At 48.4% G+C, this 14593-nt stretch overlaps 6 protein-coding genes across 6 annotated transcripts; 2 read left to right on the top strand and 4 right to left on the bottom strand.

The window, feature by feature from the left end:
* The first annotated feature begins 853 nt into the window (after nt 1-853).
* On the top strand, nt 854-4381 carry BT62DRAFT_932843 (AMP deaminase). Its single transcript, XM_043186428.1, has 15 exons — nt 854-1061; nt 1116-1296; nt 1350-1772; nt 1822-2000; nt 2059-2072; nt 2127-2235; nt 2285-2525; nt 2573-2607; nt 2662-2842; nt 2897-3083; nt 3134-3195; nt 3245-3525; nt 3578-3613; nt 3677-3817; nt 3873-4381. Exons 1-15 carry the CDS (start codon nt 930-932, stop codon nt 4050-4052), a joined length of 2382 nt encoding a protein of 793 aa, XP_043039184.1. The 5' UTR covers nt 854-929; the 3' UTR covers nt 4053-4381.
* Nucleotides 4382-5658: 1277 nt separating this feature from the next.
* BT62DRAFT_173322 (uncharacterized protein) lies at nt 5659-6490 on the bottom strand. The gene is made up of 2 exons (XM_043179925.1): nt 6082-6490; nt 5659-6021 (listed from the first exon to the last, which is right to left on the bottom strand). Exons 1-2 carry the CDS (start codon nt 6322-6324, stop codon nt 5875-5877), a joined length of 390 nt encoding a protein of 129 aa, XP_043039183.1. The 5' UTR covers nt 6325-6490; the 3' UTR covers nt 5659-5874.
* On the bottom strand, nt 6491-7382 carry BT62DRAFT_173321 (uncharacterized protein). Its single transcript, XM_043179924.1, has one exon. It carries the CDS (start codon nt 7237-7239, stop codon nt 6658-6660), a length of 582 nt encoding a protein of 193 aa, XP_043039182.1. The 5' UTR covers nt 7240-7382; the 3' UTR covers nt 6491-6657.
* A 567-nt stretch (nt 7383-7949) lies between these two features.
* Nucleotides 7950-8969, top strand: BT62DRAFT_173312 (uncharacterized protein). Its single transcript, XM_043179923.1, has 4 exons — nt 7950-8182; nt 8236-8337; nt 8392-8587; nt 8641-8969. The coding sequence occupies exons 2-4, from the start codon at nt 8268-8270 to the stop codon at nt 8864-8866; spliced, it is 492 nt and encodes a 163-aa protein (XP_043039181.1). The 5' UTR covers nt 7950-8182; nt 8236-8267; the 3' UTR covers nt 8867-8969.
* A 1941-nt stretch (nt 8970-10910) lies between these two features.
* Nucleotides 10911-11719, bottom strand: BT62DRAFT_932840 (uncharacterized protein). The gene is made up of 5 exons (XM_043186427.1): nt 11631-11719; nt 11527-11580; nt 11313-11477; nt 11179-11259; nt 10911-11127 (listed from the first exon to the last, which is right to left on the bottom strand). Exons 2-5 carry the CDS (start codon nt 11556-11558, stop codon nt 11007-11009), a joined length of 399 nt encoding a protein of 132 aa, XP_043039180.1. The 5' UTR covers nt 11559-11580; nt 11631-11719; the 3' UTR covers nt 10911-11006.
* A 988-nt stretch (nt 11720-12707) lies between these two features.
* Nucleotides 12708-13911, bottom strand: BT62DRAFT_896445 (uncharacterized protein; the record flags this gene model as incomplete). Its single annotated transcript, XM_043183259.1, has 3 exons — nt 12708-13176; nt 13235-13549; nt 13604-13911. 3 exons carry the CDS (start codon nt 13909-13911, stop codon nt 12708-12710), a joined length of 1092 nt encoding a protein of 363 aa, XP_043039179.1.
* Between the last annotated feature and the right edge of the window lie 682 nt (nt 13912-14593).

Here is a 14593-nt window from a genome sequence, read left to right as displayed (position 1 = left end):
TGCGGTATTTCCCGAGGATTTTCTTCGTGTATTGATGTGATCGTCAATATCGATATGGTGTCATGAATGAATGAATGATACTGACCGTAGCAGTCTTCTACCTCCGGTACGCGGGCGTGCGTCTCACGGTACTTGAAAGGCTCCAGTCTACGGGCCCTCCTTGACCATACATGGGGCTCGCCCTTATTCGACTATCGGCTCAGTGTATCATCAGCTTCCGTAGAGAGTGATATGTACACGTACTTGGTCGATAAGTCATTAGAACATAACAGTCTATTGTGAAGCTTCGTCGCTAGAGTAGACAGGCCTCGAGGTGATGCAACAAGAGACAGCTTGGATACACCCCGGGCCGTCTGTACGGGCCTTCGTGACAGTGTCGCACATCCATGAAGGAAAGCAGACCAGTTGGAGTTCAGGTGGAACTTTCAGTCAGGATCCCGGGCCGCGCTGTAACTAACCGGCCGACGTTCAGATTTATTTACCGTAGATTCAATGCCACGTTCATCTAGGCGGGCAAAAGGGGGAAATCGGTCCGGTGAAAAGATATAGAGCCGTAGGTTATGTCAAGATTTCGGGGATGAATGATAATTACCGGTGCCCGCATGAATGTCTGTGGTAAAGTAAGAGACCTAGACTCGAGCTGTACTAGGAGGTCGCAGGATGATGTTACTTGGATTAGCACAAACCATCAGAAACTGCTGGAGTCAGTCCTCATGAAGACTGATAGAGCACACTTTGTACGAAAGCTGACCCTGATTGGAAGGACAGCAGCGGCACTTTCCGCGGATCTGCATCACCTGACCAGCACACCGATAACACGCGCATTCAAATTTTATTCTTGTCTTGTTTTGTCCTTGCTGTCTCGTTTCCACCTCAGTGCTTACCCGCCTGTTTCTACGTGTGCTAGTATCCCAAAGAACAAAAATAAAATGACTGCGATACCCGTGCCTGAAATCGATGGCATCACCCCGCCAGCCAAGCCCACAACGACCCCGCCGCCCCAGATTCCTGAATCTCGAGATGCTTTCTATGGATATCCCGAGGAGCGAACGTTCCAGCATGTAAGGTGTCGCATACATTGTTATCATGTCGCGCATTGAAGTAGATGATGACAGATTGAGGAGAAAATGTGGGCACATCGACGTGGCTCGGACGCGCGCTCGGATGGAGCAGCGTCATTTGCAGGGAGCATGTTGGGGCATGGCGTAGCTGTAGATGCACGTGTCCCGAGCCCATTTGTGGAGGAAATCGAGGAGCAAGTGGAGGAAGCGGCCAAGTCCACGATGGAAGGACATCGTGGGTGAATGCGCTGGACATCGGCCAACGGACGCTGACAACCTTTCCCTCAGAGACGGTCCTTTCTTCCGAGCTGGCTCACCTGTTCCAGTCATTCCAACGTTGCCTCGATCTCCGCGATAAATACACCCGCAAGTCCTGCCAGAGGCTGGGGGACAATCCCAAAGACTATGACGGGCATTTTCAAGGGCTGGATGACGAGTTTGCAGATGTGAATGGGGCGAAGCCGGATGCGGGGCTACCTTCTGGTCCAAGTCCAAGCGGCGCTAAGCAGACGAAGCCGTGGAGAGTGTACCCAAGTCCGCCGCCACCTCATTGGCACTGGACGGACGACAAGGAGGCGGTGAGTATCGACGGGAAGTACGGTGGAAGTGGGAAGGAGTTTAGGTTCGAGGAGTGCGAAATTCCCGGGGATCACAACTGGGACTTTAAGATCGATGACAAGGGCGTGTTCCAGGTGTACGAGCCTGGTCAAAGTGTGTTCGTACACTATTCGCATGTATCATCGTGCTGACAAGCTCTTAGCGACGCCCGCGTTCGACATACCCAGTATTCGCGAGTATTTCGTGGATCTGGACTATATCCTGGGCGTCATTTCGGATGGCCCAACAAAGAGTTTTGCGTTTCGGAGGCTTAAGTATTTGACGAGCAAATTTACGATGTATAGTCTCTTGAATGAGTTCCAGGAGTTGGCTGATATGAAGGTATCTATGCCTCATTCTTCTTTTTGGTAGGGATTAAGTGCTTCGTTTATTCATTCAGCGCGTTCCTCACAGGTATTCGAACGTTCAACTTGTGTTTGTACGAACTCATATTATTATCTTTACAAGAGATTTCTACAACCTTCGTAAAGTCGACACCCACGTGCATCATTCAAGCAGCATGAACCAGAAGCACCTACTGCGGTTTATTAAAGCAAAGATGAAGCGCAGCCCCCAGGTTTGACAAGAGATTCTTTCTGTTTTTCTCTTTAGCTCATCGTTTATAGGATGTTGTAATATTCCGCGATGGCGCTGAATTGACGCTCGAGCAGGTGTTCCAGTCGCTCAAATTGACGGCTTATGATCTATCCATCGACACGTTGGATATGCATGCGCACCAGGATACCTTCCATAGATTTGACAAATTCAATCTAAAATATAACCCGATCGGAGAGTCAAGGCTGAGGGAGATCTTTTTGAAGACAGATAACTTCATCGAAGGGAGGTATTTGGCGGAGATCACCAAAGGTTCGCTTAGGTGTCTTTTACGTTTGAAAATGCTCATGCTGCTTTAGAGGTCATGAACGATTTGGAGCAGAGCAAGTACCAGGTATGGGTACCTCTCCATTCGTCGACGTACCTTGCTGAAAGATGGGGAAATTAGAACTGTGAATGGCGACTCAGCATCTACGGACGATCCGCGAACGAATGGGACAAGATTGCCAAGTGGATCGTCAACAATAAGCTCTACTCGCACAACGTCCGATGGCTCATCCAGGTTCCGCGGCTGTATGACGTGTACAAAGCGAATGGATCTATCAAGACGTTTGAGGATATCGTTATCAGTACGTCTTTGCTGGATTCTTCTCCTTGCCTTCTGCATACTCACAATTCGCCAGATGTGTTCAGGCCATTGTTTGAGGTGACCAAAGACCCGACGACTCACCCAGAGCTGCACGTTTTCTTGCAACGCGTAGTCGGCTTCGATACCGTCGATGATGAATCCAAGGCTGAGAGAAGGATATACAAAAAATTCCCCTACCCGCGGGTCTGGGATACCAATCAATCGCCGCCTTATTCATACTGGTAAGAGAATTCATCTCTGGATTAGTTAGCCTTATATCTTTTCCTGCCAGGGTATATTACATGTTCGCGAATATGGCAAGTCTAAATAACTGGCGGAGGCTACGCGGATTCAGTAGGTTTTCCTTTCCCTTCCTTCTTCCTCTCCCCCTTATCCCACGTAGATACCTTCGTGTTCCGACCTCATTGTGGCGAGGCAGGCGATACGGACCACCTGACCTCCGCCTTCCTTACCTCACACTCGATCTCACATGGTATCTTGCTCCGTAAAGTCCCAGCATTGCAGTACCTGTTCTACCTCAAGCAGATCGGGATAGCGATGAGCCCGCTGAGTAATAACGCATTGTTTTTGACATACGAGAGGAATCCCCTTCCAGATTTCTTCAAGACTGGGCTGAATGTCAGCTTGAGCACGGATGATCCGCTGCAGTTTCATTTTACCAAAGTTAGTGAGCGTATCAGGATTTTTTGGCGGCGTTGATTGAATTTTGGTATAGGAACCTCTGCTGGAGGAGTATAGTGTTGCTGCTCATGTGCGTTTGCTCTTCTCTCTTTTATGCTGCCTTCTCATCTCATCTCATCTCATCTCGCGTCAGATCTACAAGCTCCCCCAAAGCTCGCTGGCCGAGCTCGCGCGCAACTCGGTCATCCAAAGCGGGTTCGAAATGGAGCTCAAACGGCACTGGATAGGAACCGAGTGGTACCTTCCTGGCGCGTCTGGGAATGATATCAATAAGGTTCGTCGTCCGTGGCCTGGTATTTCCTCATGTTTAGTAACATACATACGCGTAGACGAATGTGCCCAATATCCGGCTGTCTTATCGACATCAAACATTATTGGAGGAACTTGATATGATCTGTGCGAAGAATCATGGGCATGTGTTGACTGGGAGGCGTGATTCACATGGGCACGGGCATGGGATGCTGCCGACAGCTGATAATGTCGCGGCGCGGGCGATGGCGAGGCATTAGTCCCCCTCTACCGTAGATCATTTCTCCCCATCTGCTCGGTGTTTTCGTTGAACCTAGATGATCAGTTTTGTCTACAGCGGAGTTTGTTGTTGCTAGGCTGGGCTCCTGACCAAAAAGCATTCCTGCCTGCTTGCACGATTCCAAACCTTCGGGATGGTCCTTCTTTTCTCGTCCCTTAGCTTCAATCCCGACATGCTTTCGATTTTGTTTTTTTTACCCTAGATATGTTTTCCGTTTTTTCTGGATGGATCAGCTAAGTAAAGCATGGGTTATGAACGATCAAGATGCAGAGCGTTTGATGTAAGGCGAGTATTCATATGATGTAAGGCATAATCTGACCTGATTTGTTCCAATTCATTACTATCGCAGAGGACAATAATGCGAATCAAATTTAATACAGGAACCGACCGAATCTAAATTTCGTAGTGGGGTTCTTGTGTAGAGGCTTCGCAATCCCACTCTCCGGACGTTTGGGGAGGAAGCACAACCTGGATCCAGCGCCCGGAGTTTTCTTTCCATGTTTACTATTTCGAGTGATGCGGATTTGAAAGCAGTCAAATGACGGGCTCAGTTGGTAGGACGCCAATCGGTGGGGGCGATCGTCCTCAAAGATTGCTAGATCTTCCCGCATGACCGACTGTTTTTGTTTTCGTTATGAATTCTCTTCCCGAACAAGATGACACTTGTCACTGCTTCGATCTTCACATCATCATAATGTTCGTGCCGACAGGTATATGGTATACTCCTCTGGGTCCTTCACAGGGGACCATTGCGACCGTCGAGTGTTGAAATGGATAATCAGCAGAAGAAGTGTCTTTGGTTATTGCGAAGGATCGTTGACCCTACCGTATCATTCAAGAGGTCTGTCTATCTGAAGGACGCGAATACAAACAATGCCGTGATCATATATCCATGACAATGTTTTCTTTGAAAAAAAACAAAAACAAAACAAAAGGCTCAAAAACTTATTCCCAGTGCTGCTATCGATGTCTATCACGAGTCGTAATCTGTTCCACACGTTCCATCCTACTCATCCTGCATATGTATTTTAATTTACATGAGCCTGAACCAAGTTCTGAACCATTTGGCCAAAAACTTCTCCACCTCCCATGAGCCAAGAGAGGATTGCGAAAAGAGATGTCTGCAGCCACTTTTCCAAAGCTATTCCGAACCGAATCGGTTTCATAGACCACGCATGACAAGATGGTCATCCAAGCGCGGTACTCGTCAGTATAATTAACATTGAGCATCATGCCCGCAGGCAGGCCCGCCTTTCTAAGGGGGTAATGATGCGTAATATCTGTGCTTTTCCCTTCATCCGCATCCGCTAGAGGCTCAGGACTGGCCGCTACTTCCTCTATGTCTTCGTGTGATACTATAGTAATAGTCATTGGCAATCGCGCAGAGTCGCAAACGACCACCAGACGCCTCAAGGGGGTGGTTCGGATGCATCCTCTCGCAAGTATTCCCGCTTGAGATCGCGCACATGGCGTGCATTGGCTTTAAGATCTAAGAAAGTGACGCGCGTTCGTAGCACCTAATAGAGTACACTGTTAGCTATAATGTAGACCTCACACAGCGTAGCGATAAGCAGAAACGCGGTGAGGGTGCTCGACGGACCGTATTCAATATATATAGTCCATCCCGACATAAAGGGGTATCGAGCTCCGCCGGCAGGATACGACGGAGTTCCTGCTTGCTAATCCAACATAAGATCCTCGAGAGCACATTGTCGGAATCGTGTTCGCCCATCGGTCCGGACACGCCGTCTGATTCGGGGAAAATATGATCAGTCGAGAATGGAAGTAAGTACAGCATGGTGTTAGCGCCTTTCCGTCGCTGTGCCAAAATCATGGCCTTGTTGACGATGTGCTCTCCAACCAGCCGTTTGGCACACGCGAGAGCAGAACAGTCTAATCCAGTAACCGGTGCACCGTTTGGGGCATCGTCCTACATTGGGACTGGTCCACTGTTATGTCAACCAGGTTACTGTGAGTCATGCGAGAACAGCAAAGTATCGAAAACGAACCTGGGCCGTTATTACACTCCAATTCCTGGTCGTTATCCAAGGCCTGAGTGTGATAGTAATTCTTAAAAGATGTGCATGCATGTGCTTTGCGGTCGCTTTCATAGCCATCCACGCTTCTCTAGTCTTTCCCGATCTCAAAACAGAGTCGGCTTTATCCCGCTCGATCTTATCCAGGGCTCTGCGAACTCTACGCTCCACGCACCGAAAGACAAGCCCCATGTGAAGCCAGTTTATGATGTGCATGAGCGCATCGGACGAGCGAAGCAAATGTACTTAGAATGTCCGCATCGAGTGCCTCAGCCATATACTCAGGTCCAGATTGGCCTAAGCGTTCGGCGAGGAAGTCATGGCCGGTGCGAGCATCGGCCCGTATCTGGTTGGGCTGGCAGTTAGGAAGGGAAGGAAAACGCGTAATGCTAAGGGACAGCCAGTAGAGCGCTCTATTGGCAAGAAATATCCGGTTATATCTGTCTGATGACAAGGAAACAATGCAGACAAAGGTGTGAACACGGAGGCGCGCATCAAAAGAGATGGTAGGATCCTGGACGCGTGTGATGATGTGCCGGAAACATGACATCATGAGACTATGAGCTGTGGCCGGGGAATGGCGCATATCCTGTCGATGCGGTGTATTCGCGACACTTTGAAAAAAGCGCAGGAGGGGCTTTTCAAGGGAGAAATTCGAGGTGAAGTAGCGGGCGGTAATTTTGGATCGCTTTGATGTACAGAAGCGGGGTGATGGAGGATGTATGGCCCACATGTTATTTCACGAGAATACTTTTCGTCGGCGCGGAGGAGACAATAGATGAGCTCCTCCAAGACGACCCAAATGGCGGACTCGTCGAGACACTCAGAGTCGCATCGTGCTAGAACGACCGCAAGCTGCGTGCTCCATTCCGTTATGGTATACCACAGACTTCTGAACAAGTCGCCGTTGCCATTAGGATTTAGGATCTCGTTCTTGGGGGCCTGAAGAAGTTCCCGTAGACCTCTGAAGAACGTTTCATAGAGATCCTGTATCTCTGTGTCAAACGGAATAAGGTCTATCGGACATTCCCTGAAACGTCGTTGCAGAATCCCGAACAGTTTAGGAAGCAGATAGCGGTGTCGTGGCACTTTGGCTTTTAGGCTAATAAAAGAGTGTTTATCGTCGTTCATCCGTATGATCCTGCATGAGACCGTAGATCACGCCCAGGCATGTCATGCCAGAAGTATCAAGCCTCTCTATACCTGAAACTTATTCCAAAAAGTGAAAACAGACTTGTAGATGTTGATGAACAATACTTTACGTTCACGAGAATAAGAAGTCGTCCTGTTCACGTGCATCTCTCGACCGTCATTCAAAGTTATTACTTCGACTCTCAACTCCACGTCGTGCTTCACCCACCATAGCTGTGGAGTTGTCAATCTCATTCCTCTCGAGCCACAGCTACAAAATATTTACCGACATTTATAGCTCCGACAGCTTCGTCTCGCAAATTTTACGCGGGTCACGGCTATTACTATCGACTCTGACCATACCTTGATCAAAAACCCGAAATTGCCCAGCTAGAACGAATGTGGTTTTTGTATGTCTTCGATGACTACGACTCTGATTATCGTTCAGGCGGGCGCTTGAATGCACCGCAGCTATGGCAAGCAGGTTACCGCCTGGGACAACTCATTATTCTGGGCGTATCACTGGTCACTGGTCCGGAAGATATACAGTTCCTTTCCCAGCTACCTGCTCGAAATCTGTCATACCTCTGACACAGTTCCGCTCTCGATTGATGTGTGCCGGTGGTTAGCTCTGTCCACCTCTTTGTAAATCATTTAGATATCCTCAGCCACGTAACCGCGCTACTGCTCGAACATTTGACCCTATCTGGGATTCTATTATTAAAATCATTGTCCGTTGCAGAACGCGTCATCCTTTTCCTCCGTCGGTCGGGATGTCGTCTCGAGAGCTTGAATATAGATGAAGCGATATTCGGGTCTGCATCATCGTCAATGAGCGAAATCCCATCCACGTCTACCGGACGGTGTTAGAACACGACATTCTTGCGTGCCATCCAGCCGATAAATGATGAGGGATATGCTCAGTTCGAAACCATCTTCCCTGGTACCTCTATTTTCTATATACTACATTTTTTCACGGACTGACGGCTGTTTAAGGGCACTACTCTAACCGTGCGACTCATTTTCATATGATCGTCCATGAAAATGGAACGATCTTCGATAACGGCACATTCTCTTCCGACGGCCAACAATACATCGGTAAGCCTTATGAGGCCGCGTCATCTTTAGTTCAGTCGCTGATACCACCCACAGGCCAAGTGTTCTTCGACCAAGACCTCATCACCGCCGTCGAGGCGACCTCTCCTTATGTTACCAACACCATTGCCATCACGGAAAACGAAGATGATCGCGTGTTCACTGCGGGTGTCGAGCCTGACAGTGGAACCGGTGTCGACCCGACCTTGGAGTACGTCTATCTCGGTGATGGCCTCTCGGACGGTCTCCTTTTGTGCGTGTGTATCGTCTTCTTCCCTTTCCCTCATACTGATGCTCGTCGCTCAGTTGGGGCACAGTCGGTGTAGACCTTACAGCCAGCTACGAGTCTTCTCCTGGCGGTTACCTTACTGAAGCTGGAGGCGTCGTAAACCCCAACGCCACTGCTATTGGTGTTAACGGAGTTTCGTCTTCCTCTGGGATGAACGGCACTGATACCGGCTTTGACGGAGGGAACAGCACGAGCACTGACAGCTCCACGACCCAGTTGCTCTGCACATGTACCTCTATCTAGACGTAGTGACGCTGACATTTATCTGGTGGAAGCTTTAGCCGAAAATTTCAAATTATCATTTAAGCGTTTTAGTAGCCTATTTGTTTTGATATTTCGAATGAGTACCGAAATTTCATCTTGCGTCTGTCTTGAAACAAAATGAATAATATCGCTAAAATCTCGATACTTTTTTAGATGGCTCATGGCGTCGCGCTTGGTAGGTTTCGATCTTCCCATAGCATTAACAGTCAGTCACCGTTGGGTTCTCGAATGGATTTACTTACGTGTTCATTCATTTCCGCAGGGGTTTGGCAGTATATAAGCTAGTATCTTTCTTAGTTAGCTTACATCGCGCGTTTACCCCAGACGTGACACATTTTTGCTACTTACTTGGTTTGAGTACAACCTCTCAATTCTGACACAGTATTCGAATGTATACATCCAAGACACGCCAATATGGGCTAAACAGCACCGGATATTAGAATGATAACGTATAGACCCTTGCTTCTCGTATTGATTCTATTCGTATGCACAGCGGAGATCGGCAATGAACACGAATTGGAAAAGTCGACCACGAAGTTGCCCCGGAAGTTTACTGTAAACAATGGAATCAGAGACGTGGTGGAGATTGTTCTCCAGGTGCTACATACAAATGGCAAGGCTCTTTATTGCTATCGAGGATGTTCGCATTCATCAGTGGAGAATAAAATGAAAACTTCAAGGACAAAATCAGATGGAACACGCTGGAGGTTGGTTGGGAGGCGTCAGTATGCTTTCAAGAATGAAATGAACGCAGGTATTTTCAGTAGGAATCAGGATTAAATATCGTTTTCAAAGGAATATGGGTAGTAGATTATGGATGGAAAGCCGTCGCCCTTCCAAAACAGTGATGGAATCCATCAACAAACGTAGAATTGACAGCGAGAAATGATTCTCGCGCACCTAGGATAGCTACAAGAGAGTCCAGTCTGAAAAAGCATTTGACAAGTTACTTGAATGCAAGCCATTGGAGAAATAATCTAGTAACGGTTCGTCCACCCACAATAATATTTCGAGAGATCCAAAACCTTTCAGTGAACACTGTATCTAAGAATTCGTCGGAGCCTACTACGTTCAGGGAAAGATGGATCTGGCCGAAATCAGAAAACGCGCAGTTGATCTCGAATCCTGGAAGGCAATAGTTCGAGATGACTTGTATCGATACTTATTCATAAGAAAAGGAGCGGTCAGAATTCGTCGTCACCGGCTGAAAGGTTCGCGACCTAAGCAAAACTATCCTGGGATACCAAGTCGACTACGATCATAACTGTCAATCTCTCCCGCGAGACTCCAAAGGGCGGCGGTCTCGGGGCTGTCTTCTCGGCTAGGCAGACTAGGGAAAGCTATTCGGGAGGATTTTGATTTTCGTGAGTTGCGGAAGGGAGGCTACAAGTATATGCCAAGGAACAAGTGGAAGGAAATAGTGAAGGATACATGCAAGGTAGAATGTCCTTGGATGATATAGAGAGAAGGATTCGTGCTTCAAATCGTGGGGGATGTAATTGTGAAGGAACGTCGGCTGGAGACTTCTGCAGAAGATCACAAAGCTGAAGTTGCCGTCTGAGAATGAGAGGAGTACTTTGGTAGATCCAGGAGTTAAATCCAGCCTTCTTGAGGGGCGGGTCCCAGTATACATCATGACACATTTAATTTGCACAGCCAGCAAAGCAATGGTGTGCTTATAGTCAGTTGTGTCTAGGAGAATGACAATGGTGATATTTTTGAAAGATGTATGTAGTACCAGTGACCACCTAGCCCTTCTATGAATCTTATTCCTCATGTAGAGCCACAAAAAGTTGTCAGGGTATAACCAAAGTTCTAGTGATTTCTCAATAATAATGTACAAAAAAGAATCATAGTATCTTATGTCCAGCAGATAGAGCATCCTTGCACATGGCATTTATTGGAAATCCTCAGTGTTGCACAGGGTAGACTCCAGGCTGGTAAGGCCAGAAAGAATGAACTTCTTATTCTACAGCTCCTACAGAGCTTGTATTTATACTCTCCAGACTTATATCTAGAATTTACTACAACTTTCTCTTTCTCTCGAGCTTACTCATCAACTCTCGGCATGATGCCGGATTGCCCTTTCTAGAACTTTCCAGCAAAATCCCAACAGCATTCACCCCCGGGACACCGAAGGATAAGGTTTAGGTTTCGGCTTAGGCCTTGGCTTAGGCTTAGGGTCTCTGACTGGTCCGCCAGTTACAGGTCCTTCGATGGGTCCTCTAGGTTTCTGGTCCCTTCATCCAGCGTCAACGTAGCATTTTAGCAACAGAGATACTGATACTCACACGTCATCTTCCTCCTTGTTGGATTTAATAAAAGTAGCGGAAGAGCAGCGGTTTCGAATAAATAAGAAAGGCTTCAGGATCCTGGGATCGTCATTATGGCAAGGAGGAGATCGTTCTGCTGAAAATGTACTCACCAGCGAAATATCTCTTCCACTCCTTCCATCAAATTAAAGGCTGATCCCTTCTGAGTCTCTGCCGTAGCTTCAACGGTCCGACTCTGAGCGGCCAACATATTAGTATCGTTGTTCTGGACGCCGCCGACGCCGCAGGTAATCTCCGTGGCACCAGTCACCAGTTCTCTGAAAATGGAGTCACTGCGAATACAAACGTGGCCATGTCGGAACCGACCTCTCAGTAGGTTCCAGTTCGAAGGGAGGCATTGTGAAGTGGGGCATTGTCGAGCTGTAAAAAAAAATTAAAAGGTATTTATATGGCTGTGATGCACGGCTTGCGCATGTCCATTGCAGTGAATTCTTTTCTTGAAGCTGTTCAGTGGCATTCACTACTTTTGGCTGTTTATTTACAGCGCGCTAAAGCTTAAGCGCAACAGATGCTATGTGAAGGCTGTCAAGCGCCCATGAACTCAAGTATTGCTTTCCAGTAGAACCATGCTCAGGTAGGCGTCCGTATAAGATACAAATAGAATGGTGACAGAAAGCGTCGAACTGGAGGCCCGTACGCTACATGCACGTGATCACAACGAAATTCAAACCACGGTCTCTGAGCACTCGTATCGCTAAGCGCATCTTTAATTCTGGCTGCATACGGGCATCTCTTGCTCTAACAACTGGGAGATCTGGATATCATCTCCTGACAATCACCACAGAGTTAGCACTGAATCATTCTTTACAACTTTTCCTGTTTCTTAAGATCCTCCTTCTCCCTACCCCCAGGCCTTCAGCGCTGAATCGCACTCATGGAGAACCCCAAATATTGTATCTGTGCTGTTTGCTGTTTTGAACGGGAAGAATTCATGTTCGTCAATGCAAAGACATGGTAACAGTCCGAATACCAAGATTCGAGTCAACATTGCCCATTGGCCTCTTGTGATGAAAAACGCTACATAGTATATATAACACATTCATATTTACTAGTAAGGTTCATGTACGCCTCTTATACTACTCCATATACCGGCACGTTCCTTGCAACAGTAGGAGTCCCCACAAAGGCAGTAAGTTCAATAAACCACTCTTACTTTTGATTACTTTTGCCTCCAACATGGCTGCAGTCAAGATGCTTCGTAGTAAGAAGCATCCGTCATCCCACCACCATGCTCCATTGACCCATCCAGGGTTGAGATAAATGTCCCTGGACCGGCATAGAGCAGAGGCACAACCACTAGAACGCGACAACACACGGAACCTAAGCGGGTGGATGAAAAAATGGATGCAATTGGTCAGTATAATGATGAGTAAGGAAGAGATAGCACAAAACATGACAGCAGAACAAAATCCCATTCATAAAGTAGATTAAACGAACATAACAAATAAAAACAGGATCATGGCCCACCCCTCTGTCCTATAACTGGGCTATGAAGGTGGGGGTCCACTCGGTGGAGGCCCACCTGCCATCAGACCTGCAGGGGGAGGTCCTCCCCCCGCCTGTGCGGCCCCATAGGCGCTGATGAGACTTGCAAACGTCGCAGCATCAGCAGCGCTCTCGGATATCCCTAAATGCTGTGGGTGAAGCGGTGGCGGCGGCGGCTGGGGTTGTGGTTGAGGTGCCGGGTGTGGTTGTTGGGGAATAGGTTGTGGCTGCGGAGAAGGGTGGTTTTGTTGCTGAGCTTGTTGTTGTCGGGCATTATTTTGGGCCTCCTGTGCCGCACGCGCCATGACATGAGGTGGGTAATGGCTCTTCCGAGGTTGTCCGGCTTGTACTGCCAACTGTTCTCGTCGGAGTTTCTCGCTCGTAGATGGATAGTACGGTCCTATGGGAACCGAGGAGTCGTACTCTTCCGGCAGAGCAGGTATTACTGCCGCGTGTCGGCCTCCTAATGGCCTAGAGTGCATTGAATCTTTCAGTATCAAATCCCGAAATACAATGTCGACAAACTTACCCCCCCTCAACGAAATTCTGCCATACATAGTCGCTCAACTTGTCTGCATTAGGCAGCTGTTGGATAAGGTGCTTAATAGTATTTTGCCCCAACCCGAAGAAATCCGGTCCAGACACCGAATTTGAATGCTGTCGATTTCGGATTGCATTCGCCTGTTTCACGATGCTCGACCATGCTCCAGTCGCCGTCCCTGCAATGACAGGCTTATCGGCAACATCTGAGGGGACGATCTGAAACTTAGGCCCATCACCTCCGTCAAGAATTGTACAATGATAGACAACTTCGATGTTGGGATCGATGGTTGAAAGATATCGTCTATGTAAGGAATGTCAAGTCCAATCTCATAGTAAATATCATGGCAAAACTTACCGGGTGACTTCGTACCCAACAGGGAAGATATACCTCTCTGTATGGAAATGCTCCCTCATACAGACTTCTCCAAGAGATATAACCGTCATAATACCCACGTTTAAGGGTAGCATCGGCCGACCACCCTTGTCCCGCGGCACCATTGGGATGCTATAACTTTTACTCGTCACCGTGTGGGCCTTCAGCCGCTTCGGCCTGGCTTGTCGCTGTGGCTCCGATGTCGGCCTTTGTTGCGAGGTTGATATGCTTGGTCCAGGATGGGAAGGTATAGGAGGGCCGGGAGGGAACGCACCAGGTGGAGGCATCATTCCAGGAGGTATCATTCCCGGCATTGAACCAGGCATGTAGTAATAGCTATACGGAAAAGGGTGTGCAGGGGTTGCGGCGGCGCTGGATGCTGGATAATATACAGAATAAGGATTGATGCCTATCGACGGAGAGGGCGCTGGGGGTGACATAGAAGTGGAAGGAGCCGATCCGTTTCCTGGCGTGACACCGGTCGTCCCAGCCGAGCCCATCAGAATAGGATTGATATTGTGCATCGGCGTTGGTGTCGGAGTCTGAACTGGAGCTGAACTCGACGTTGAAGGCGTGGCACCAGGTGTCGGATTGTGTTGAGCGGAAGAGGAATTTGATGCCCCTGAAGCTTCGGGATTGGATGCCTTAACTGCCGCTCTCGTTTTTCGAGCAGGTGGGACCTTCTCACTCTTTGAAGGAGAACCAGTAGGTTCATCATCATTATAATTTACTGGACGTCTAGCCCTGGTGCTGCGGCGAGTAGGCGCGGGGGCGGGATCTGGTTCAGTAGCGTTTTCGCTGCGAGACGCAGAGACGGGAAGGGAGGTAGAGATAGGTTGCTCGACGGTGGACGCGTCTTCAGGCGCCTTCTCTGGTGTAGCAGCCGAAAGCCCAGGTCCCGGCTGATAGGAAGGAATCGAAGGACTAGCACGCGTCGTATCGATCTGCATTGGCGCGTCTTCGCTGATAGGA

Source organism: Guyanagaster necrorhizus (genome assembly GCF_019112545.1).
Source record: "Guyanagaster necrorhizus MCA 3950 unplaced genomic scaffold BT62scaffold_14, whole genome shotgun sequence".
Taxonomy (NCBI): domain Eukaryota; kingdom Fungi; phylum Basidiomycota; class Agaricomycetes; order Agaricales; family Physalacriaceae; genus Guyanagaster; species Guyanagaster necrorhizus.
Note: the sequence above shows the minus strand (reverse complement) of the source record. Positions and strands in the feature narration are given on the sequence as shown.